This window comes from Monodelphis domestica, chromosome 6, assembly GCF_027887165.1.
Source record: "Monodelphis domestica isolate mMonDom1 chromosome 6, mMonDom1.pri, whole genome shotgun sequence".
In the NCBI taxonomy this organism is placed as follows: Eukaryota; Metazoa; Chordata; class Mammalia; order Didelphimorphia; family Didelphidae; genus Monodelphis; species Monodelphis domestica.
Window position 1 is genome coordinate 274,348,672 of NC_077232.1, and position 27,743 is coordinate 274,376,414.

Here is a 27,743-nt window from a genome sequence, read left to right on the forward strand (position 1 = left end):
ATTCAGGATCCCACTGGATCTAGATGTTCTTCCCTCTCAGATTTGATTTCACTGAGAGTAAAGTTTAAGTAATTCCACTTCACGCTCTCTTCCTCTCCTTCTCATATGAGAGTTCTTCCCCTCCACTTCCCATGTGTATCTTTGTATGGGAAATATTATTCTATTTAGTTCCCCCCCCCATTTCTTGAAGTAAATCTTAGTATCATCAATGATTCCCCCCTCCCTTTTTCTTTCTTCCCCCCACTTTCACCATATCATCTTTATGCCCCAATCTTTCCCTATGTGTGATTCTTCTAACTACTCTAATGATGCATACAATTTTTGAGAGTTACACATTACATTTTCCCCACATATTAATATATATAATTTGATATAAATGTATCCTTATAGAAGAGAGTTTGAAAGAAAAAGATAACATTTTTCTCCTTTTCCCTTTCATTCATATTTACCTTTTCATGTTTCTCTTGCTCTTTGTGTTTGGATGTCAAACTTTCCACTAAGTTCTGGTCTTTTCTTTCCAAATACTTGGAAATCTTCTATTTTGTTGAATGCCCATACTTTCCCCTGGAAGTATATAGTCAGTTTTGATGGATAGCTGATTCTTGGTTCAAGACCCAGCTCTCTTGACTTTCTGAGTATCGTGTTCTTGCAAAGTCATGAGTGATCCTTATGGGGGCTCCTCTATATCTGAAACTCCTCTTCTTGGCTTCTTGTAAGATTTTCTCCTTACCTTGGAAGCTCTTGAACTTGACAATTACATTCCTGGGGGTTGTCTTTTGGGGATTTAGTATAGAGGGTGTTCTATGAACCCTTTCTATTTCTATTTTGGCCCCCTGCTCGAGAACATTAGGGCAATTCTCTTCTATAATTTCCTGTAGTATGGCATTGAGATTTTTGTTTATCTCAGCTTTTTTCAGGTAGACCAATGATTCTCAAGTTGTCTCTGCTTCCTCTGTTTTCCTGGTCTGTCACCTTGTCAGTGAGATATTTTATGTTTTCTTCTAATTCATAAATTTTTTGACTTTGCTCTATTAATTCTTGCTGTTTTACAAGATCACTGTCTTCCAGTTGCTTAATTATGGTCTTTAAGGACTGGTTTTGCTTTTCAGTTTGGTCTGCCCTTCTGTTTGTGGCCTCCAGCTCTTTCTCCAATTGTGAGGTCTTGTCTGTCAGGCTGCTGACCTCTTTCTGAATTTTTCCCCATTTTTCTTGCCAGAAGGTTTCCATCTTTTGGATAAGCTCCATTTTGAGTTCTTCTAGAGCTTGTGGATGATTTCCATTTTTTGGGGTATGTTTTGATTTTGTTTGAATTTCATCCTCTTTCTTTTCTGTCCCCTGATCCCCCCCCCCTCCATAATAGTTCTCGATAGTCACTTTTTTCCCTTTCTTCTTGTAGGATTGCTCTTGGGTAGTGTGAGCCTTCCCTTTGGTGGTTTTTTTCCCTTTCCTTTTTGGTCAGAGGTCTGGGTGATATGGGTGGGTTTTCTGTAGATTTAAATTACCTCACACTAGTTCTTCCCAGCCTCTGTGGTTTGTTAGCACGCCCGCCCCTGTGCTCTGTGGTCTCTTCTCACTGGTGTGCAGGAATCTCCTGTAAAACTTCTCTGAGGGGTAGATCTCTGGTAGTCCCTGTCAGTTTCCAGGGAGCCTGGCATGCCCCCCCCCCCCCACTACAGGGAGGAGCGGAGCTTTGGCCTTAGGCAGTTTCTACAGTTTCTCGAGACTCCACACTGTTCGCAGTTTGTGGGGGTCCTGCGGTCTGCGCGCTCTCCAGTGCGCAGGGATTTCCAGTGAAACCACCCTGAGAGGTAGTTCCTTAGCAATCTTTAGAACCCAAGGACCCTGTTGTGTTCCCCCCCCCACCCCGAGACGTTCCTCACTCACTCACTGTCCTGGTGAACGCTCTGAGCCCCTACTCTGGTTCCATGGGGGAGGAGGGGGTAGGGCACTTCAATTCATGTTTTTGTGAAAGCTATTCCTCCTTCTTATAGTGTGGCAATGTTCAAACCCCACGTACCTTTGTTTCTGTGGGGTACTGGAGAGTCCCTCCTTTCTTCCAAAGATGATTTTTATGCTCTTTTGAGGTAGTCTATTTTGTTTGGTGCCAGGGAGAGGAAGCGATTCATGTCTAGATTGCAGCCATGTTTACCCGGAAGGGCAGATATCATTAATATTATCATCCAGTACATACTGATAGACTTAAATTCTTAGATCAATTATTTAAGTTTGTATGAGGGAAGTATGATATCACATTGAGAGATGAACTGAAAGAGTGGTCCAAAGACAAATCAGATCACCTCAAAAGAATGATAACCTAAGACTAGTGGGTCTTGTTTTAAAGAAGAAAATTTTTTAAAATGAACTAAAGAAAGTTCAGAACCAGCAGCTGAGGGAGGTTACTTTGGCCATATAGGCCACAGTAAGTCTTATAGCATAAATAAATCTTTAAGAAGTCTAGGTAAACTGAAAAGGTCATAAAACTGTGTATACATACCTTTTGACCCAGCAATACCAATACTAGGTCTATATCCCAAAGATATTAAAGATAAGGGAAAAGGACCAAAATATTTATAGCAGTTTTTTTGTGGTAGCAAAGAACTAGAAACCGAAGGAATGCCCATCAATTAAGGAATGACTGAACAAACTGTACAGAATACTACTGGTTCATAAGAAATGACAAACATGATAATCACAAAAAAAAAATCTGGAAAGATTTATATGAAGTGATGTAAAGTGAATTGACTAGAGCCAGAAGAATGTTGTACACAATAATAACACCAGTGTATGATGATCAGCTGTAAATGACTTAACATATTATCATCAATGCAAGAATCCAGGACAACTCCAAGGGACTCACAATGAAAAAGGCTATCCACAAGTACAGAAGGAACAAATGGAGTTTGAACACAGACTGAAGCATGCCATTCCCCACTTTCTGTTCTGCATGAATTTTTCTCTAGTGTAAGCAATATGTGTCTTGTTTTATATGACAAATGTGGAAATATGTATTGTATCATAACATATATATAACCTATATAATATTACCTGCCTTTTGGGGGAGGATGCCTGAGGGGCAGGAGTAAAAGAGAGAAAGAACATGGCTTACATAATGTCAGGAAATAATTATTTAAATTTTTGTCAACATGTAATCTGAAAAAAATTAATTAAAAAAAGGAAGTCTAGGGAAGGGAGTGCTTTTGAGCCACCTTGTGCCAGGTTGGAAGGGCTGTTGTTAAATTTCAATTTGCCCAGATCATTAAATTTATATCTTGGAAATCAGCAAATGTGAAAATCAGGGCTTGACTTACTGTTTTTCTGATTGTCTAAAGAAGAAGAGAATAGAAAAAAGTTAATAATGTAGATTAAAGTTGTCATGCCTTCTTTTGTTTCTGGAAAACCAATTGTTAAACCATTTACTAGCACACTCCTAGATTTAGAATATACTTTCATCTCTGTTTCTCCTCCTAACTCCTGATGGGCACAGAGTTACTGGGAACTAAAATAAGCAAACCCCTTGCCTTGGAAACTGTAAAAAATTCAGCTAATAAGATAAAGGAAGGAGAGCCATCTTCTACCCAGACAAAAGTGGTGGGCAGGACTTTCTGATGCTTGGCTAGACAAGGATACAGCCAGCTTCCCTTCTGCCTGAGAATACGAGAAATCTTTACATCGAAGGATCAAGGGATTCTTAGCCTGAATGAGGGGACTTAAGTGGGCTATGATAGTTGTCATTACATATCTATAATGTTATCATAAAAAGGGGAGTAATATTAGTAATTGGAATTCATATAGTGCTTTATATTTATTTCATGTTATCCCCAGAACAAGTTTGGGAGGTATGGAATAATAGTATCCCAATTTTACAGATGAGCAAATGGAGGCAGGGAACAAGTATGTGACTTGCCCAGGGTTACACAGTTAATAATTGTCTAAGGGGAAGGTAGATAGTTCAGTGGATTGAGAGCCAAGCCTAAAGGCTGGAGGTCCTGGTCCTGGGTTCAAATCTAGTGTCAGACACTTCCTAGTTATGTGACCCTGGGAAAATCACTTAACCTCCAGTGTCTACCTTCTTCTGCCTTGGAACCAATAAGTAGTATTGATTCTGAGATGGAAGGTAAAGGTTTTTTAATTTTTTAAATAAGAACGAATTGTCTGAGGTCACCTTTGAACTCATCTTTCTGATCCAAGCCCAGCAGTCTATCCACTCTACCAGCTAGCTGCAGGCAGATCAATGGGAGAAAGCTGCAGATGCAAATTTAGATCTATATTAAGGAAGCTTTTCCCCCTAACAGAACTATCCCAAAGTATAATGAGTTGTCTAAAGAGGCAGTGGGTTCCCCCTCCCCAGAAGTCTTCAAGCAAAGGATTAATGACAACATGTCAGTTATGGTTTAGGGAGGATTCTATTCCATGTAATTCTTCTCAGTCAGACCAAAAAGCTAAGACACTGATAGCCACAAATAAGCTGTAAGATCCAGTGCCTCCAGATCTCTGTCTTTGTCACTGAGCTTAAGGATCTGGCTGGGGAAGTCCGGGCTGGGGGGTCAGGGGAGTGTTCCTGTGCCCTTCTGCAGTAGGAAGGGCTCCCAAAAGATAATCCAGGTACCAGGAACATACTCCAGGTTTTGTTCTGTCTGAAGAGTTGAAAAAGTCAGACTTCAGTCTTTTAGTCACAGGAGTTCAACAAGAGACAACTCTTTGACCCTCAAAACTCCTTGATTAACTTACTTTAGGAATTAGCCATACACAGTTTGTGAATCTTCTAAAGGGTTCTGAATATTTCTATATTTCTTCATATATAAAATACTTTTCTATTTCCTCAGATACTTATTCTATAACCTAACTACTCTCAGTCTCAGTTTCCTCATCTATAAAATGGGAACAATAATAATACACAGGCTCACTGTTAGGATAAAATGAAATAATATCTCTGGGTTCTGTTGGGCTAAAAGTATACTGATCATTGGTCTGGACAGATGCCAAGAAGTGGGATAGCCAGGGGAGTTAATATCATTCTCCTTTTAAAAGGGCTCATAGTGGATAGCTAGGTGTCTCACTGATTTGAGGGCCAGTCCCAGAGACGGTAGATCCTGGGTTGAAATCTGTCTAATCCTGGACAAATCACTTAACCTACTCTTTGCCTACTCTTTGCCATTTTTCTGCCTTGAACCATTACATATTATTGATTTGAAGATGGAAGGTAAGGGGTTTTAAAATTAAAAAAATAAAAGGGCTTATAAACCATTGGCTATTGAGCAGTGGAACTCAGCAATGCAGGATGAAAGCGCTTGTTGGGATGTCTCCAAAATTACTTCTCAGAAGCTACTGGGCACAGGCTGTCTTTTCTTTCTCATCTTTACTCTTTACCCATAGCTTTTCTCTTAAAGATAAAAACACCATTTTTTTCTTCCATGGACAGCCAACTCGGCTGAAATACTTGAACTAACCTTAAACATGAAGACGTATCAAGTCCAATTATTCAGGAGTGCCTTGTAATGAGCTCTCTATATAGAGATCAGAACGCTGGGTAAGAAAGGCCAGCAGCCTAAGGTCACACTGAAATATTTCCTAACAAGGAACCAGAAAGGAAAAAAAGAAACTCTCTTCTCTAGGCCTAAACAGTCTCCTTCAGAAATCAACCTTCCTAATTTTTCTCCCAGGGCAATTTCACGACAGTGATAATAAGCTTGAGAGGGAGGCTGGGTACCTGCCAAGTCGACTTCCCCGTGTAACTATCTATATTATGCTGCCACCACCACTCTTGGTGCTGGCAAAACAAGATTTTTTAAAATAATGAGAGACAAGAGATTAAGAAACTGTCTAATAAACTACCCTAAATTCAGCTTTCTGGCTTCATTATCCTCCTCTGCATGACATAAAGGATCTTTAAGGGAGATAATGATTAGTGACTTCTAAAATATCTTCAGCAAATCTTTTTTTTTTTTTTTGGTCAAATTTTGTCTGCTCACCAGGCAGTAAATTTTTTTTCTATCTTGTGGGAATGGGGAAGACCTTTCTGCTGTATCTAGGCCAGTATTACCATGCAAGAGGTAATCTCTTAGATCCCATTCAGTTTCATCAAAAAGAATCTAATTCTCTTCAACAAGGAACCTAGTTTCCCAACTTCTAGCTTATTTAGCTTTTCCAAAGATTTTTGACTGGATCCCAAAATGAGTTGCTATCCCCTGTTCTTACCTGGATAACTGAATGGTTCTTCATTCTGGATGTATATATAAGCTGTGGAGTTCATATTTTATACCATTTCAGATGGGCAGATAAGAGTAAGAGTATGTCTTCTTCTATTTTTGTGACCAGGGCAGAAGATGAAGGATAATGAGGTAATTTGGCCTCAGCATTTTCAACAACCAAAAATAGTTCCTTTTTTGGAAAGTAGAACAGAAGCAATTTTCTAAACTCACCATATTTATATTCCCACATGTAACAATAAATGAAAAATACTTTATTGTAGAGCTAAAATAATTGGGAAAGATACATCCCCTCTTAGCCTACTTCTTTCTTATGAATGGAAAGTCTAGTAAACCTCAGGTCAGTAAAACTGCAAAGAGCAGAAAGCAAAGGAACCCTTAATTTTATTTTAAATATTATCTCTTAAGCAAGTTGCTTGTCATGTCTGTTGTGTACCTGGAAATTTAACACTTGGCCTTCAGGCAGAAGGGTCCTGAGTAGTTAACTGTTAAACACTGCCCTCAAGCTAGACCAAATTCCAGAAGACAGGAAGGAACCAGTTGGGAATTGGTTTCAAACATGCTAGAAAAGAAATTGGAATGATGCAAATAAAGCTACTGAACTGTTCATTACCCCATGATGATATAGCTAGTATGTGGCTGATGCTAGATATAAACTCACTCTGTCCATGGTGCCACCTAGTTGCCCAAACTCATTTAAAAGGATGCCTAAAATGATTTCTTTCTTGAAAGTCAACAAAGGCTGTATATGGAAAAACTGCCAAGTACCCAGTCCAACAGGGGAAGATGTGTCCTCCAAGAAGAAAAAGCTTTCAACAAAGATTTGCCCATTAGACAGCTTTATTACCATCTCCACAGAATTCAAGTTGACATTCAATGGGTTATCAATAGGAATGGGATTTCTCCCTTTTCCCCTTAAGGAATATATGATCCCCAAGGATATCAACTCTGTTCATCACTTGCTGATAACTGTTTCCAAAAACTGAAATACCCTTTCTTCCCTCTTCCACCTGTCCAAATTCTAACCATCCAACCTTTTCCCTATATCCTACTTAGAATTTCTTAGATGATTCAGAAGTATAGAGATCTTCCTCATAGCTGAATCACCACAGCATTTATAGTCTGTACTACACAAGTTAGATTTTGATTATGAGGGGCGGAGTTAGGTGTCTCTGGACATTGAGAACCAGGCCTAGAGATGGGAGGTCCTGGGTTCAAATATTGCTTCAGGCACTTTCTTAGGTGGGTGATTCTGGGCAAGTCCTTTAACCCCCATTACCCAGCCCTTACTGCTCTTTTGCCTTGAAACCAATATACAATTTTGATTCAAATATGGATAGAAAGGGCCTAAAAATAACAATAATTTGATATTTTACTTTGTGGTACTTTCTGCATTTTGAAGCAGCCCTCCTAAAAATTGATGTTAACATCATTATTTATAGGAATCATGCCTTATAATTCTTTGCTGAACATACAACAGGGTCATAATAAAATATCCATTGTGTACACATTGACCAGAACATAAGAGAACACATTATCAATACCAGCATTCTAGCTTAAAGGCACAAGAGCTTTGAAACTGGTGCTTACCTTTGGCATGATCTGTACTTTAAATAGTATATTTTGGAAGGAGTACCCATCACTGGCCTGCAGGAAAATGGCATCAGAAGTACTGTCTGAGCCATCATGTGCATAGTAGAGAAGGCCTCTAGCCAAGTCATCCAACTGGAACTGATGGACAGGGGCACCGGGGTCACGCAGAGGCTGGAGGAGCTGGCCATAATGGGGGGCATTTACCACCTCCACCATCACACCTTGTGGGTTGTCATCATCTCGGATGTCCAGCAGTTGGGTGGTGATGGCAGCACTTTCACCTCTATTAATATGAAGAGCTTCATTCTTTAGTAGATAAGGAGCCTGCAGAGAGAAGAGAAATGGGTCTAAAAGTCAAGAGAAGAACACAGTAGGGTCAAAAGTAATGAAGGTAGATGCTATATTCTTCATAAACTACCAAACCATATTCTTCAGAAAGGTGTCAAGTGAATGAGAAGACTAAACCATGTCCAGATGGCTGAGCTCGCAGAATTGCCAGCAATCTCTCACCTAGACTTTGGAAACCCCCATATTCTTTCGGGTATGTCAAGTTTTTGGTCCAGATATCAAGAAGACCTCCAGAATCTTGTGACTTCTGGAAGTTGAGGGAATTTTTCATCCTCAATTCCAGTACTTCTTTGGAAGTCTACAATAGGTTCCAAATCTACTGAAAAGTCCCCTTTCCCTACCCAGAATCCTTCCAAAAATTTGGACTTTACACTTCCATGTTCTTCTAGATTCTGGCTAGGCTAGGTGACTTCTATGTCCTTAAGGTCCAAAAACCACCTGAACCTGTAGAGTTAATAGTAATGATGAAGAGAAAAAAAAAGTAGCTAATGCCATATACATGTCTGTCTTTTTCGGAGGGGGGTTGGTACTGGACTTGGGATTTCACTATTGCAAGAAACTCCACATAAGGAAAACTCCCTTCATTGTTCGTCAGTATCTACTTTATAAATTATACTCTAAAAGACTGCCCTGAGGGCAGTGAGAGGTGAAGCCAGGCCAACATAACAGTGTATGTTGGAGGCAGAAATCAAACCCAGTTCTTCCTGCCTCTGAAGGCTGCTTTCTATCAACCATGCCTCAGTATTTCTCACATGTTTATATGAGGTAAGAGAAGGAGGAAGACATCATGGCAACTAGAGCAGGTGTAAACCTTAAAATTTCTTAGACTTATAATTGTTGGAAATTTCACTATTGGGAAATTTCATACTTGAAAAATTTCCTATTGATAGTGGAACTCTATTGGAATGTGAACCCCATTGGCATGGGAGGGTCCTTCTCCTCCCTTCTTAAGATTACTTTAGGACAGAAACCTTTTGCTGAACAATGGAAAGGGCTTTGACCTATGCTTAAGCATAGAACAGGAATTTCTTTGAGTCATGATTGATTTTAGAATTGATACAATGGAGATACTTGGAATCAATCTCCACCCTACTCAGTCCTAACAGGATTTAGGAAGGGCGGCAGCATAGATCAAAATTTAATTATTCCAATCTCTACCCTACTCAGGGTAACAGGATTTAGGAAGGGCTGTAGCAAAAGATCAAGATTTAATTATTTGAGAATATGACCTCCAACAGACATGTGCAAAGCCACAGACCTCTGGGCGGTCCTGAGTTAAGCTAGAGCCACAATTGGCACAGGGAAAATGATGGACAGTGATTGGTAGATGTGAGAACTGAGGGGAGGGAACTTGGATGGTTTCCTTAAAGATAGGGGGGTCTGAGGACTGAAGGTTGGTTGGAGAGTTTTGGCTCTGAGTGGTTGGAGAGGTGCTCTGAGAAGCTTGCTCTGAAGGAAGCTGGAGGTGGGGGCCTCTGAGACTGTTTCTCTATTTTGGTCACGTGAGTAATAGGGACTGATCTCCTTTCTTTGCCCCAGCTATCTAAGGGCTTGGGCCTTTTGGCCCAGCCTAAACAAAAGGGGTATTTAAGCCCTATTCCCTTCTCTCCCCTTTCTCTCTCTCTCTCTCTCTCTCTCTCTCTCTCTCTCTCTCTAATTCCTTTCTTCCTCCTGTTTGTAATTAAACTCTATAAAAGGTTGACGGCTGACTTGAGTTTTCATTTAGGAATTACATAGCTGAATTCCTTGGCGACCTTAAATTAATATATATCAGTCTTTTAAAGTGATTTCCTTGTCACACAGGAGAAGGAGATTTTCAGAGACACATGAAAGGCATGCATTTATCTATCTCTTCATGCCTTTGACTATGTACAAAAATACCACTTAAAACACTTCCAGAAAACTCTATGTTCTATTGGACTAAAACTGGTTCGGTTGCTTGGAATAACCTTGTCAAGTGGTATTAAGAGTTCTAACAAATAATGGGAAAAATGGCAAGTTTGGAAGTATAGTGATATTCAGGGTTGGAGAGATTCCATTTGGTCATTCCATATCACTTATTCTATAGAATTATGAGTTGAAACCAATGGAATCATGAGTACTAATGGAAGAAAGAAATCTCAGTAGTGACTGTCATATTTCTAAGCATCCTCTTCATCAGTCAAGAGCTATTCATGGAGAGAATATGTCCACTAAAGCTTTGGTAGTGGCTCATCACCCCCTACCACACTTTCTCATGACCTCCAGAAGCAAATACAAAATACTCTGCTTGGCATTTAAAGTCCTTCATAACCTAGTATCCTCCTACCTTTCCAGTCTTATTACACTTGCCTCCACAACATAGACTCTTTGATCCAGTGACACTAGCCACTTGACAGTTCCAAAAACAAGACCTTCAATTTCTGGACTCTATTTCTAATTATCTTCCTTGCCAACCCAGTTCTCACCCTCTTTTTCACTGATCACTGACCTTTCCAGCTTCCTTTCAGTCCTAACTAAAATTCTACCTTCTAAAGGAAGTCTATCTTAACCTCTTTTAATTCCAGTGCTTTCTTTTTTATTATTTCCTATTTAGCCTTGCTTTATGTATATTTACTTTTATGCTGTCTTCTTCCTTTGACAGTAAGCTCCTTGAAGGGAAGGATTATCTTTTACCTCTTTTTATATCTTCAGTATTTAGTATGGTGCTTAACACATAAAAGGCACTTTATAAATGTTTACTGATTGCCTGACTGAAAAAGCCTATTGAAGGAATATCAAAAACTGATGGCTTACCCTTAAATTTTGCCCTTAAAAAGTATTATTTTAAGCTTAATGAGTGTTTGAAGTCATTTCAGAATTCATGAGTTTTGATTATGAGCATCTCAATGCCTCTTTATAATTTCTATCTCTTACAATTTCTAATATAGGGCTCTCTCCATAACAGTGGATACTTAGGAACATTGACTGTTGGCAGAGAAAGTCTAAGGAAATGGGAAAGGAAAAAATGAAAATGAGGCTTACTGAATTATGATGATATAATGCAATCAGTTATCTCATAAAAATAAGAGCTCATTATTCAGCTCCCTCGGGTATGCTAGATTGCTCAGGTTTCTACATAGCTAAGGATCTAATCCCTTTAAGCTTCTCAAATACTTCAAGGATCCATATTTTAGTCAGAAGCACAGAACTTCTCATTGGAAAGGAACCATAACTGGAAAGGCCATTGAGTCTATATACTAGTGAGGGATCAAGAACCAAAGTTTAACAGGTAACTTAGAGGGAGGGAACAGATAAAGAGAAACACCACTTATCCCAGGCAGAGCTGTCCCAGAGAAGGTGAAGTTAATCAATGTCCAGAGCTGAAGGGTAAGAGGAAATTCCCTTCAATCTCTGGTTTCTGTTCTCTTCTTTGGATGATTGTTATCTGTGATCCCCTTAGTACATTGAAGAGAGATGTCTAGTTCTTCGCTAAGTTATAAGGTCTATTTATTAGACCTTGATAAGTCTGGAATGGTAGGTTAAGGAAGAGGGAAACAGGAAGTCCCTATTCTATTTTCCACCCTAAAGTTTCTTCAGGGGTGGAGGCTCAAATCTAGGGACCTAAGTCACAGAAGACCTTAGGATCTTTGTGGAGTCAGGTTGGTATAATTTTCTGAGATAGAGATACAGCTTTGAAGGAAAATCTTTGGGGTGGATAGTCTCTTGCCTTCCCCAAATGGAAAAGGTCACTCTCCACCAATAATGAGGAAAGATGGTTGACTTGGGTCTCTTCAGATCAAGGAGGGATTGTAGCAGAATAAGAGAAGCAAGATTTCTCCTTTCCCTCTCAGATCAGAAGGACAAGAGGATATTTTTTTTCAACTGTCCACCTGCTTTTCTTAGCTGGAGATTTCAGTCCTTATTCCCCATTGGCAGTGTAAAAAATTAAAAAATTATAATCTTTAATAATAAAATATTATAATTTAGGAGGTTTATTACAGAACATTAGAAATCAAGGAATAAAGAGGATACAAAATCAAAACCACATGCCCATGGTTGGTTAGTCATTTTAAAAATCCCCACTCACCACCATCACTGCTGATTGCTGTATCCTCCCAAAAAAAAGCATGGGAGGAGTTACCACCAGTTAAATACCAATAACGTGATCTCACCAATGTGGAGATGCAGGAGAGATTATAGGGAATTTGGGGACATACTAAGGACTTCTGGAGAATGAAGTCAAAGGTTCAAATCTCCATTTATACAGGAGCCAAAGTTCTATTTCTTTCTTGCATGAGATTTCATTGTAAAATCCAGTCTTTGTAATATATCGTATCTCTCTCTCATTCACATCTATCCCATACTTGTCCACAACTGCCTGTATAATTTCATCATCATGAGGCCATTGAGGTCAATTACAATTTTTTGTGACTTAGTAGATGGTCCTCAAGAGCTGGGGTAACACAAAACACACCACTTCTTGGGGTTGAGTATCTTGAAAACAACAACAAAAAATTGGAATGGGAATTTTCTTAAAATGCATTACCTATTTCCTGCCTTCTTATTTAGAATATAATAAAAGCTATTTTCACATTTTCTCACTGAGTTAAGGTCACACCACCACTATGAATTCCAAATATTGTAAATTTGGTAATACTGGCAATGCTGGGAACTAGTGAGAGGGGTGTTTGATCCCATGCTAAATGACCTTAGTGATTTTTGAGTCTGTCTGTTTTTAAATTGTTTTTCATCTCCTCTCTTGCTGCCTGATTTTATTTCTTGCTTCTGTAAGCGGGTTTGCCTATAGGAGTCATTCTTCCCATTTCTAACTTTTGGCTACTAATCTATAATATGCTTGAAAACCAGATAACAGACTTTGTCAGAATTTTGTGTTAAGTAGGAGTAAAAAGGAAATGACAGGAGAGCCATGGGGTTTGCCTATGTTCACCTTGAATAGGATATTCTGAAAGGAGCATCATTCTTCAGTCAGATAGATATGGAAGAATGCAATTAACTTTATGTTTCCTGTTCAAAAGTCATTTCTATTTGCTTCCTTCTTCTAACATACATTCTAGATAGTTTAACTTTAGCTTAGATATTTCTCTACTCATTATTTAGCAGTTGTTAAAATGTCCATGACACCTACTAACCCATGGGGCAAATCTATGGTAACTGAGTAAAAGTCTTTAATTTGTGAAGTAACAATTATCTGTGGCAACTTACGTCACCAACAAAAAAAGAGAAAAAATCCAAGATTACAAGATTCTGAACCTTTAATTTCCCTTTTATGTTGAATTCAGTTATATCCCCTTGGGAAACAGCCTAGAAGTTAGTTTAAATGAAATTCAGCACTACCTAGAAGCAGTCAATCTCACTGAACACTAGGTATGAAAAGGAAATTTTGAGTGCCCATACAGTTGTGTGTGTGTGTGTGTGTGTGTGTGTGTGTGTGTGTGTGTGTGTGTGTGTGTGTGTGTATGTTGGGGAATTGGGTGGGGAGAAATGGAAAGAATAATGGGGAAAGGGCAATTCTTCCCTCAGGCTCATAGACTGAGAGCTAGAAAGGCTATCAAGTCTAGCACCTAGATGGTACAGTGTAGAAAGTGGAGTCAAGGAAGACCTGGATTCAAATCCAGCTTTGTCTCCTTGAGTTTTCTCATCTATTAGAAGATGTAATAAGGGATTATTTGAATGGTAAATGATAACTAAAGATCAGGGCTGTTAATCTTCTTCCTTTCTCCCTTCCTCCCTCCCCCACTTCTCCACTTTCCTCCCCACTTTCTTCCTTTTCCCTTCCCTTCTTCCCTCCCCCTTCCTGATGATGCTTCTATTGGTTTGTTTAAATCAACTCAGGGTGAGTTTTATGATGTCTCAAATAAAATACTCTTTCTCTTCTCTAAATTAAGTAAGGGGTTTATTGGGAAAGAAAGGAAAGATAAGAAATGACAGGAAAGAGAGTTTGGGATTTCCCTAATACTAGAACAAGTCTTAGGTTGGAGGATGATGGGATATAGTTCAACTTTTAAAAAATGGGCTGACAGGTCTGGAAGTTCATTCACTGTATCACAACAGAGCAAGTCAGAGAGAGCTGGACTTTGTCCTTCTTTCTTCTGTCTCCAAAGCCAAGAGACCCTTGTTTCTGTCTTCAAGGCTAAAGACCAAAAGAGACAACAGATTTCTTTCTGTCTTCAAAGCCAAAGACCTAAGGCTTCCTTTGGTCTCCCAAGCAAAGAGACCTAGTTTCAGTTTGTTCTGATCCTTTCTCAACTGTCTTTTCTGGACATCATTCCAAATAGAATGTTTTCCTTTTGAGTGAAAGCTCAGCAGTCTCAGCTATTGCATCTCTGTTGCAGGCTTTTCCATTTTCTTATTTCTACACCATCACAAAAGGGAGAGGCAGAACAGAGATAATAAAAGCACTGACCTCCCAGAGTTGTTATGAGATAAAATGTGTAAAGCACTTTGCAAACTTCAAAGCTCTGTGTAAATGCTAGCAACTGTTATCATCATTATATTCGGACCTCATTTTACAGATGAGGAAACTAAAGCCCAGGGTAATTGGATGATTTGCCCAAGGTCACACAAATAGTATGCATCATAAGTAGGATTTGAATCTAAGTCCTTTGACTCCAGAATCAGTGATCTTTTCCCTTTAACATACCTCCCTCCAGTTTAGTGTCACTCCATTATGAGTATACTCAGCAAGCATACAGCTATCCTCCATGAGCAGGCCTCCTTCTTAACTATCTAATTTTCCTTCAAGTTCTCTTCTAAAATCTGAATAGGATTCTACTTATATTGAGGTTAAGAAACTTGACAAAATTATGCCCTAGGAAGATGGCAACAGGCCAATAAGCACCAGGTCTGGTGAATTCATGTAACCTACTGTGCACTACACAAAGTATGCTTTCTTCAGGGTTAATTTATGTTCTTAAAATATTGTAAATATGACAATAAGTGGTCTTTCAAGATGAGACTTAAAAAGCCCAAATAGTAAAATCTCTTAAAGACAAGGCAAGGAGCCAAAGAAAACATCAGTGTCCTCAGAAACAGAAATTTATTACTTTCTTCCCAACCAACTTTCTTTGATCCAAATCTCTTTCTTAAAAATCACATTAGTCCTCCTCACCCTACCACCATGTCCCCTACAAAATACACTACCCATTTAAGTGGTATTAATGCTGTCTGACTGACACAGTATCACCACAGGCATGTGATGTGAAGCCACAGATTATCCATCTCCCAAAAGACCAGCTGGAAAAGTCTGTGTGTGGGAATGACCTCGGCAGACTGTAACGTAGGCAAGAGAGGCCTTGGCTTTAATATTAAGACATAAAAGGGGAAATAGCCAAATTGATTTATGTGATGATGTCTCAAAAAAGTCAGAGAGAGAAGAGATCAAAAACTAGAAGCAATAAAAAATCATTAACTCAATAACACTCCATCCCCCAAATCCCATCTTTAGAAAATGTCACCAAGATAAAACATTCTCTCCAATCGGTACTTGAGTTTCTGGTAATACCAACTCTTTATTTTAAATGAACTTCAACTCAGCTCAGAAAATTTTTTTTTGCCAGCATTAATCTTAATCCTTTGGCTCACTTGGTGGAAATTATTTTGTTAAAAACAGAAAAAAAGAAAAAAACATTGTCAATGAGTGAATAAGACCTTTTGGGTTCATGTTTTTATATGAGAGCTATTTCATGTTTTAATTACAGACAAAAGAAATACCTCATCTTGATTCAAAAGGCATTACATAGTTCTAAATATTTATGGAAAGAATTTAAATGAAATTAGCTTGCAACTAATTAATTATAGTTTGATCCCTGAATCATCCCTAACATGGGCTTCTTATATCAGAAGACCTTCTAATAACTGGTCATTTTTAAGGTCACACAGTGTTTGTCTCTTAGTGTTTGCAGTTGTCCTTCCTGAGGCTCTTTCCTCATTCTATGTTCACACATGATGACCCTTCAAGTGCAGGAGGTTCAATTAATCAGACTTCTACCACAAATGCCAGACATATAAATGCAACTTGTCAGAAATGAACTATGAGAACAGAATACCATTACTCTGAGTTTTATGATATTCACTGGCTCTACTTTTATGTCATACTACTTTTGTCTTTTATGCAATGCGCTATATACCATGGTTTATCAAACTATAGCCAGAGGGTAAATCTGGATTGAGTCAAGAACAGTTTTTATATTTCTAAATAACATTTTATTGTATTTAAAAATTGTACAAAAATATCCTTTGGATTGGGGTTCAACAAAAATAAGTGGTTTCAGCCTTGGAGTTTGTTGATTCCTACCCTATACCAAAAAATTATAATTCTAGTCCAAAAAGAAATGGATTCTTTTATTAGTTTCAGTGATTCCACAAATCACAGTGAGAAAACTCCAATAAACAATGCATGTCAGCACCTAGTCTGCAATTAATAGTTTTACAGAATTGATTGATGGCATTAAGAGGTACAAGTACTTTGCAGTTGGTTCCATGGATAGTATATGTCAAAAATGATACTAGAACCCAGATCTTCCCAAATAGAAGGCCAGACTCCTCATTATACAACACTGACATTGTACTAGATTACACACACACACACACACATCTATATACACATGTGTGTATAGATCTAGCTACTTATCCATATATATATGTGTGTGTATATATATACGCACACATTTATATATTGGATATGATTATCATATTCTGAGGGATGACAACAGACCAATGGGTGACCTGACTGTTGTACCTTTTAGGAAATATAAAAGATGTGAAAGAATTGTTCTATCATTATGGATAGATCTTCTATGGAAAGCCAACAGGAGATCATGAACACAAATTACAAAGGATACAGAGATGTGGCAAGTTTTTGAACTATGATCCTAATCGGAATAGACATTCCAAGGAAATGTCTTTCTCCATTAAGTACTAGATAAAAGATGCAATGCTATTCCCTTGGAACAGGTAAAACTAACCAAACACAAATAAACTAGTTTAATGAATATTCTAGTTCCAGTAGATTGATCCAAGTTACACCAAGCAGATTTATACATGCAAAGAAACTCTAGCACCCACTACTCACCCTACCTACTGTGCCTCGACCCAACTAGAAAAGAGAATACACTGGTAGAAGAGGTGATGCTGGTGAATGAAAATAGTCTTGACCTGGTATTTAGGAGACCTGAGTTCTAGTGCCATTTTATTTCCACAATTGTAAGCCCTAATGAGTCCATCTCTGGTTCTCTGGGTCCCCATCTATAAAAGGATGGTCTTGGACTAAACTGAGGGTTTGTAGCTATTCTGAGCCCTGGACCCTTTTGGCAGACCAGTGAATACCACAGATCCCTTTTCACAATAGTTATTTTTTAATGTATACGTCACATAAAAGAAACAAAGCATACTGACATATACTTATCAAAATATCCAAGAAACAAGTTAACAGACCCTGGATTGGATAAGATGAACTTCATGAAACAGTATGAGTTGATTTCCCTTAAGCCTCATGTGGAGTTACCACTGATGATGCCCTGGTAACTCTGCAAAGCTATGTCTAGCACAATTAGTAGAAAGTTAGTATTGATAGCTAGATAGTAGAACGACTGGGACTAGAACTGAGGTTTCATTATTTCATTTAATAGTCATAAGATTCCTTTAAGAGAGTGAGGATAGATATTATGTTTTCCATTTTGCGGATAGTGTAAACCTTAAAATTTCTCAGACTTATGAATGTTGGAAATTTCCCCATTGGGGAATCTTCTACTTAAAAAAAAAATCCCTAGCAAATAGTGAGAATTCTACTTAAGTGTGAAAACTCCTTGCCTTGGAATATCCTTACTCCACCCTACTTAAGACTGCTTTAAGACAGAAAACTCCTTCAGAACAATGAAAGTGCTTTGACCCATGCTTATGGAAAGGACAGGAAGTTCTTTGAGTCATGCCTGTTTTTAAAATTGATACAATGGGATGTTAGGTACCCATATAGGTGGGGCAACTTGTAAACTACTTAAACCTAAAAGGGTGATAACTTATTCAGAGGTTTTTTCTTAATGAAATTTGTCAACACAGCAGCATTTTTTTTCTGACTTACTAAAGAGATTAAAACTATTCAGCTGTGAATTCAAAATAGGCGGTCCTTTAGAAACATCTACAGTGATTGGTAGATGTAAGGACTTAGGGGAGGTGACAGAGGAAATTTTGCCCTTAAAAATAAGAGCTTGGATCTCATTCAGGATCTCGATTTCTGATTCTCATTCTGGAGGATCTCATTCTGAGAGACTCATTTCCTTGAGGACTGATGCTTGAGGGCTCTTTCCTTGGAGATAGATCTCTTTGAGGAGAAGTGCTCTTGGAGGAAATCTCATTCTGAAGGAGAGCTCCTTGAGGAGCTCCTCTGAGGGGCTCTGTCCCTCTGGGGTAGGAGCTCTGGAGACTCTTGAGAGAGGCCCTTTGAAACAATCTCTGGCTGGAAGACTCTTTGAGGAAGGAAGCTGGCCTGGTGTCACTAGTATCCTTGTTTAGTCAGACCTTGTGGTGAGTGTTAAAAAACTGACTGATTTCTCTTTTAAGACTCAGGTCTAGGCCATATTGGCTTGAGGCCCTTCATACTTATTCCTTTCTTACTCTCTCTCTCTCTTTCTTTGATTACTCATTGTATTGTAAATTAAAAATCTCTATAAAACCCAATTGACTTGGGTATTTGAATAATTGGGAATATTTCCCTGGCGACCACCTTATATTTGATTTTAAAACCCAAGACACTGTAGTGAAACATATTTCTGTGGTCAAATTTACTCACTCTCTCTTATATCTATCATAATTTATATCTTCCACTATTTTAATCACTACAGTTTAAGACCTCAACCATTTTAAATCTCACAATAGGAAAGATGAGGCTCAAATAGGTAAGGCTTTGACTAAGGTCATCAAGTAAGTGGCAGAGGGGGGACTTGAATCTAAGTGTTCTGACTGGTGCAAATGCTATTTTTGTTGCTACATCCTCCTTGTTCTGTCTTTTCAGTAGTGACCTGTTGTGGGGATGAAGGGGTTGGAGGGTGTTGGGAGCCATCAGGCCACGATGTCTTGACAAAGTCACACATGACAGCCAAGAGGTCACAGAGTGACTCTTTGGCAAAATGTAATTGCCCACTCAGTCCCTTCTATATGACTTCCCTCACTAATGGAATTGATATGATTCTTGTTCTCTCCTTAACCTTAGAAGGAATAATATGAGAGCAAAATATTTGTACTGTTTCACCAAAATATCAGACTCTCAAATCCAAACCCAAAAGACTTTCATGGGGTACATAATTCCCAGCAAGCCCTGAATTTCCCCTACTCCCCTGCAAAGAAACTTATTCTCCTAAAGCCAACATATAAATAAATCATAAAAGCCCATACAAAATGTATAGGTATACCAAGCTTCATCATGCCTCAGTGACTCGAATTTCACTAACTAGAAACTCCCCTTGGTAGAAACTCCCTGCTAATCCTGAAAAATGATCAGCCTAATGATTAATCTGAATTGTGTTCTCAATGCCTCTCTGATCTCTCAACCTCAATGTTATGATTGTTGAATTGTCTTTAAGAATTTCTGATTATTTCTTTTTATTGAAAATAATAAGTAAAATTCCCTGATTGTTTGTAAGCTCAAGCTCCTCACAGGTTAATGAGAAAATTAAGACACTTGTGACAAAATCATTTATCTTAAGTAGAACCTTTATTCATCCTGTGAGAATCTGTAATCACAATACAAGAATATAGAATGATCTCAGAATGTTAACCAAGTGATTTGTTAAAAGTTAATGTATCACTTTTCCAATTATCGTTACTTGAATATGGTTGTTGAAAGATGTATCTGTGTGCCAAGAAAATGGGTATAAAAATAAAGACCAGACCTGGGCATGGCAGAACAGCCATCAGAAGCAAAGCTTGCTCCTGGCTGATTTATATGCACAGCTGTCTTCTGTTTTTTATTTTTTCATCCTACCATTCATTCACCTGCCAAGAACACCTGGAGCCACAACTGGGACTGGATCAGTTTTGTAGGGTGGGGGTACTTTCTTGGTAAAGATAATGGAGTGGTTCATCATTTTATTCTCCACCTCATTTTAAAGATAAGGAAAGTGAGGCAAACCAGTGTAAATTACTTTCTCAAAGTAACACAGGTGGTCTGAGGCCAGATTTGAACTTAGGTCTTCCGGATTCTGCCAACCAATTGCCCTCATTTAACTGATACCCTTCATTGCACTATAACAACACAATCCCTGGTACCCTTTTCTGTGGAAAAAAAAAAGTGAAGGCAGCAGAAATTTAGTGCAAATCCATATGATCTCATTTCCATGAATTTGCTTGACTCTTGTGGTTTCAGTAACAAATCATCTTAGGATATCTACACTAGAGTTTGTAATTACCTGTGTGGAAAATGCTTGGACACTGATCAGTTGTGGTTCAGAGAAGAATTGCTGGTCACTCACTTTCAGGGAAAAATGGCCTTTCCTAAAATAAATAACCAAGAAAGAAACAAAAACAAGTTATTAAGTCAATCATTAAAATAAAATCATGATAAAATCTTTATGTGCTGTACAAATGTGATAAGGCTATAGGTGGCAATCATTCAATAAGCATTTGTGAGTTTCTGACTTGCTCCAGGCATTGAGTTAAGTATTGGATATAAAAATAAAATTCAAAAATGGTTCCTTTCCTCAGTTCTTTACATTGTGCCTCCTCAAGAGCCAGGATGCCATTTTGCCTTTTCTTACATGTCCAGAGATCAGCACAGAGCCAAACACATAAGAAATACTTAATAAATGTATGCAACAGCTTCCTATGTGGTCTCTATGCCTCAGGTTTCTCCACTCTCCATTCCATCCTCCATAGAGGCCCTTAAGTGATTTTCCTTCAGCATAGATTGAACAATATCATTCTCCCACTCTAGTGGCTCCCTATTCTCTAATTCTCTTTTAAAGCCCTTCTCAACTTGGCTCCAACCTGGCTTTATATTATTCTCCTTGTCACATACTACTGATTACAGCCACCCTGATATTCTCTCTGCTCCTCACACTTGGCATTTCCTACGTCTTCCATACTGATGCTGAAGTTAATGAAGACACCTGATTGGCTTAGGGCAACACAGCTCAGAACTCTAAAACTGAAGAGATACATGAGCCCCAGCCTCTCTAGTAACTAGGATTAAAAGTATAAACCACTATGCCCACCCAGATTTAACAATTGAAATGTGTTTGAGGTGGTAGCTAGGTGGTTTGGTGGATAGTAAGCAAGGTTTAGAGATGGGAGGTCCTGGGTTCAAATCTGTCCTCAGATACTTCCCAGCTATACGCAATATTAATTCCAAGACAGAAGGTAAGGATTTAAAAACATATATTTGACTTCAACATTGTTAACCTCATTTTGCATTCGCAGAATGTACACTGTCTGAGGTAAGAAGATGAGACCACCAGTGCTGAGTGGCAGAGGAATGTTGGATCAGTTTGAAAAATTGAGCAGTTATTCCATATAGTGAATAATTAATAATTGACTACACTGTTACAGTCTCATTTTAATATGCTTGGAAATTAATAATTCCAATCAGAGTATGTTTCATGATGAAATGAAAAATTATATATTCCATCTAGAAGATAAAGACAGAGCAGCTGGGACAGCTGTGTCTATGATAGATTCTGTCTGCATTGGATTTCACAGATATGTAATTGTGCTGGAACTTTCTTGTCACATCAGAGAATTACCCATAATTATGTGATGAAGTGAAAATGTCTATAATGGAAGCACAATTGTTGAACAGTTACAAGGAGATAGCAACAGTCAGATAAAACTGCCTTGTATTTTGGCAACATCTATCATCCCAAGAAACTAAAAGGCTGCTGTTTCCAGGATGTTGAAAGGAAGAAAAGAGAAAGAGAGAGAAATGAGTCAGGGAAGAAAGAGAACAATCATGTGTTCAATCACCTGGGCTTGTCTTTGCTGTGCAAAAAACGTACTCTCTTCTCTTTCAGGTCTTCCCAGTTAAAATGGTCAGTGGCACCCAAAGGGACCTCTGTCCCATTCATCAGGAGCACCAATTGGCCATTGGTAGGGATGCTGACAACATGGAATAGGAGGTCTGTGACCCTGCCTTCTAAATCATGGGCATTCAGCAAGGAGAAATCCAGGGGTCGCACTGAGCCAATTCCCATCACAAGGGAAGCATTCGCCTGAAGGATATTAACATAGGAGCTGCCTAGAAAAAACAAACAAACACAGAACTAGCAATATCAGACATAGGCACATTCATTCTGTTTCTTTGTAATATTACCTATGTTTGCATGTTTATACAGAACTAATGAAAGAAACTGGATGAAAATCTAGTTCAGCGGATATGATGGGAAGGGTCTATGGTGAACGAGGGCTGGGCTTTGAAATCAGGAAGAAGTTGAGTTTGAACAGACACTTGACAGAATTTGGGAAGCTTAACTTCTCTGGATCTCACTTTTCTCATCTGTAAAATGAGAGATTGGAATTGATGACCTTTAAGGTCTAGCCTTCAAATCTATGTTTCTTCTACTGAACTTAAAATCTATGTTTCTGGAGACAGCTAGATGGCTTGGTGGATTTGAGAGCCAGGCCTAGAGATGGGAAGTCCTGGGTTTGAATCTGGCCTTAGATACATCCTAGCTGTGTGATCCTGGGATGGTCATTTAATCCCCATTACCAGCCCTTACAATTCTTCTGCCTTAGATTCTAAGATGGAAGGTAAGAGTTTGTTAAAAATCTTTGCTCCTTTGATATTCGATCATTCTAATCCACTTTACCTGCATATAAATCTCATTAACACAGTTGTTAAACAAGGTCTATGAATTTTTTTTTTTGGCTAAATAGTTTGAATAGAACTGGGATTAATTGTTCTTTAAATGTTTGATAGAATTCACTTTGTGAATCTATCTGGCCCCGGGGATTTTTTTCTTGGGGAGATCATTGATGGCTTGTTCAGTTTCTTTTTCTGAGATTTAAGTATTCTATTTCCCCTTTTGTTCATCTGGACAATTTATATTTTTTGTAAATATTCATCCATTTCACCTAGATTATCAGATTTATTATATTTTAATTGAGCAAAATAGCTCTTAGTGATTATTTAAATTTCCTCTTCATTAGAGGTTAAAATCATGCTTTTCATTTTTGATACTAGTAATTTGATTCTCTTTCCTTTTTTTTTTTAAACCCTTACCAATACTGTGTATTGGTTCCAAGGCAGAAGAGTGGTAAGGGTTAGGCAATGGGGGTCAAGTGACTTGCCCAGGGTCACACAGCGGGGAAGTGTCTGAGGCCAGATTTGAACCTATGACCTCCCATCTCTAGTTCTAACTCTCAATCCACTGAGCTACCCAGCTGCTCCCTTCTTTCCTTTTTTAAATCAAATCAATTAATGCTCTTTCTATCTTATTTGTTTTGTTTTTTAAAATAGAACCGGTTCCTAGTCTTATTTATGAGTTCAATGGTTCTTTTACTTTCAATTTTATTAATTTCTCTTTTGATTTTTAGGATTTCCAATTTAGTCTTTAATTAGGGATTTAAAATTTGTTCTTTTCAAATTTTTTTAATTCCATTCCCAATCCAACTGATCTGCTTTTTCTCTATTTTATTGATATAAGCATTCAGAATATGAATTTTCTCATAAGTAATACTTTGGCTGTATCATAAAAATTTGAATATGTTGTCTTCATTATTATCTTCAATGAAATCAGTGATTATTTCTATGATTTGTTCTTTGACCTGTTTTGAAGAATTAGATTATTTAATTTCCAATTAATTTTTAATTTGCCCTTCTACAAACCTTTATTGATTATAATTTTTATTGCATTCTGATCTGAAAAAAATTGCATTTATTTTTTCTGCATTTTGTTGTGAAGTTTTTATGCCCTAGTACATGGTCAATTGACTCTGAGCCAATTCCAATGACAGTAAGGTTTAAGTATTAACCATCACCATCCTGCCCTCAACTGTGATAGTTCCCCCCACACACCTATTTTTGTGATATAATTGACCCCATTTTATTTCTCTCTTCCCATTTCTCTTAGCACAATCCTTTTTTTATCCATAGACTTTTTTTAATAGCACCCTAAACAACTTACTACCATATCCTCTGTTGTTGGTGTAGGCAGAGTTCTGGGATCTGAAATTTAGCCTATGTCCAGGCTAGGAACTTTGAGCAGTAGGTGGGGGGCTGGGGGTGGGGTGTCAGTCAGCATTCCTCTGTGTGCAGTTTTGCTTCTAATTGCCCATATTCTGTGAAAATCAACACTCTCTGACTACCTTTCAATTTGTGTTCAGTGGGAGAACCACCTCACTCTGTCTGACTGTTGGTTTTTGACTCCTGTCATTTTGAAGTGTTTTTAAAAGATTGGTTTGGAAGGATTGTCACAGTCGTTTCAGCTTTTGCTGCTACTAAGTCACTATCTTGACTCCACTCTCCCTGTGAACATTAAAAAAAAATTTTTTTTATAATTATATTGTGATATGATTAGTTTTCCTTGTAATAGTATGAATGTTATTGGGTACACTTAAAAACAATCTGAGAAAGGGACCAGGGGATTCACCAGTCTTGCTAAAGGGGTCCATTAGCTTAAATAAGCTAAGAAGTGTGTGACTGCAATCAAAAATAGAATTGTCAAAAATCTGTATTTTTGGAAAAGGATACAGGAGTAGACCATTTAAATTAGTCATTGCTTGGATTAGATTTCTAGCATCACATTTATTAAGACACAAAATTAACCAAGTATCAGAAATCCTAAAATTACGTTTCACCACTAGGGATAAAATATCAATACTAGGGATTTTGTAATATAGGAATACAATAGCCCTATCCCAAATAATGATATTTAGAATCCAATGGCTAGAACTTCCTGTTTTACACAAATTACAAAAGGCAGTTTTGGAATGTTGACTTTGGGGGCAAAGTATTATAATTGTACATGGATTCTGCAGTATTGGGAGCAGAGTAGGTGCTCAAGGAATGCTTATTAATTGAGGGAAATGGCAATTAACTTTCATCAGATGATTTCTATGCTCAGTCTGCTAAATTCTAAATTACTACAGGATTAACAAATGGGAGAACAATTCAGTCAAGGATAATAAAAATTAATGACAATAACAAAATAACTCTAGAAGTTTACTAAATTTAAAATTGTCTGTTCAAATGTCAGTTTTAATTCAAATCAACAACTCTTGATATTGTAGGTCATATATGAATGCATTTGGAGAGACTACCTTCTGGTTTCTTTATAACACTCATAATGGAAAGGAGGTCCTTTGTTTCAGAAATGTGCCCTTAACAGATATTCATTCATAGCACACGTGCCTGTGTTCTGGTCTCTTGGCAGATACAATTACATCCCAACTGATCATTCTATATATTGACAAATTGGGTTGCTATAAATGGATTTCTATTTTCTTCCAATAAAAAAAGCCTACAGTATACTGGCTCAGCTATCATCCTTTGCCAAAATCCATGAGAAGCCCTTTGTTTCTAAGCAACTCAAGATGCCTACACAAAAGTGGGAATACTCTAAGTGATATCTTGTTAAACAAATGCTGCCTTTCCTGCTGACAACACAGCCTTCCCACTGAGAAATTCCCAGGACTGTTAGATGAGAATCCCTCAGCAGGCACTCACCATGACACGTTCCATTCTGGAGGTGGCCAGAGAAGCCAGGACCACAGCTGGAAACACAAAGCCCATTCTTGAGAGACATTCCATAGTCACAGAGATGGCAGTGTTCCTCATGGCTACACTCCAAACACCCTGGGGGACAGGCTGTCAGGAACGGGAAACAAAGAAGGCAGCCTTGTTAGTTTTGTCAGGGGTTCTAAGGAGTTCCAAAGTCTCCAGACAACAGTTAAAGCAAAAATAGAACAAAACTCCATAGCCAACAATAAAGAAGACTTTGATTACTACACAGAAAATTATTTTGATCTCAAAAGGGAATCAGTTCAGAAGTCAAACAGGATGGGATTTCACATCCTATAATAGTATACAGTCAGCATACATGCAACAAGAATTTACTACATTTTACCGCATGTAGAAAATTGTACTGAGTACCAGTGGCAGAGGAAAAAATAACATCTAGATAAGATATGTGCCCTGCCCTTGTGCTATTTACCTCATTCTGTTTATCTATCACACAGAAGAACATAATGAATGATATGGTACAGTAAATAAATCTATTAAATACATTAGCATTTTAGAATATATCGACTATATTTTGTGTGTATATATGTGCTTATATATATGCACACATATGATCTTAGGATCAGTTATAAAATAACCGATAAATAATAAATTGTAAATAATATAAATATAAAAAACAATAAAATAATATGAATAATAAAATGAAAAATATTTACATATTCTCTGTTTGCAAATTTACCTACCTGCTAAAATGTATTTGTTACCTCAAAATGGATATATATAGAGCGGCAAAAAAAATCTGACTTGCCCAATGTAGATGTTCCAGACTAAAGTAGAAGACAGTAATGGACACTGTCTTTCTTGTTTTAGCTATAAAAACTATAAGGAATTGTCATTACTGGGCTATTCAATGTCTAGTTTTTCACATTCTGTGCTTTTTAGTAGTAACTTGAGGGATTTTAATGTTCCTCAAGTATAATGCTGAAGCACTGTGTAGATTATTTATGAAGAGAAGGAAGGAAAGAAAGAACAAAGGAAGGAAGAGAGAAGAAGGAAGAGAGGAAGGGAGGAAGAATGTACAATGTGCCAGGTGCTAAGTGCTTTAGAAATTTTATCCCATTTAATCTTCACAACAACCATGCAAAATAGGTATTATTATTATTAACCCACTTTACAACTGAGGAAACTGAGCCAGCAGAAGTTGTGGCTAGCCCAGGGAAACATAGCTAGTAGTATTTGAAGTTAAGATTTAAATTCTAGGTCTAATACTCAGTCTATTGCACCACCTAGTTGTCTCTGCATAAGATGAAAAGAACAAGATGAAAGGGTAGAAGTGTGCTGATGTCTGTCCCACTACAAGGAGTACACACACTAAAATACTGAGTATCATTATTCAAATTTAGTGGGGCTGGAAAGGTCCTGGAATAGAAATCATAAGTCATGGATTCTAGTCCTGATTGTCTGTTATTACCAAGTCACTAAAGATCTCTGAGCCAATTTCCTAGGCTATAAAGCAAGACATAATATCATTTTTTCTTTTCTTGCTTATAGGAATCTTAGACTCAAATAAAAAAAAAACATGTAAAAGCACCTTATAAAAGTGAAGAATGAAACAAGCAGAACCAAGGGAACATTATATATAGCAACAGAAATATTTTTTGAAGAAGGACTGGTGTATGTCTACCTCCAGAGAAAGCATTAATAGAAATAAATAAGACATCATTTTATATATACATCTGTCTTGTTGTCAGTGATGCCTTCTCTTGTGTCGGGAGGCAGAGAATTAACTTAGTATATTTGTATTTTAAATGTTATAAACTAATGTTTTTAAAAAGTCATACAACTATAAAGTATTATCCTACCCCCAAATGTTCATTTAATTCCTTCTCAAATGCCTCATTTATGATGGGACCAATGCAGAATTCTCAGAGGTGATGTCAGAAACAGGC

At 37.8% G+C, this 27,743-nt stretch overlaps 1 protein-coding gene across 4 annotated transcripts in view; it reads right to left on the reverse strand.

Annotated features, from left to right (window-relative positions):
- Positions 1-27,743, reverse strand: part of FRAS1 (Fraser extracellular matrix complex subunit 1) — a 637,413-nt gene that overhangs the window by 209,611 nt on the left and 400,059 nt on the right. For all 4 annotated transcript variants that reach the window (XM_056803248.1, XM_016423079.2, XM_007495970.3 and 1 more), the window contains 4 exons: positions 25,780-25,920; positions 22,080-22,350; positions 20,528-20,612; positions 7,797-8,123 (listed from right to left, as the gene is read on the reverse strand). In XM_056803248.1, coding sequence (XP_056659226.1) covers positions 7,797-8,123; positions 20,528-20,612; positions 22,080-22,350; positions 25,780-25,920 — 824 coding nt within the window. The remainder of the gene's footprint in view (positions 1-7,796; positions 8,124-20,527; positions 20,613-22,079; positions 22,351-25,779; positions 25,921-27,743) is intronic.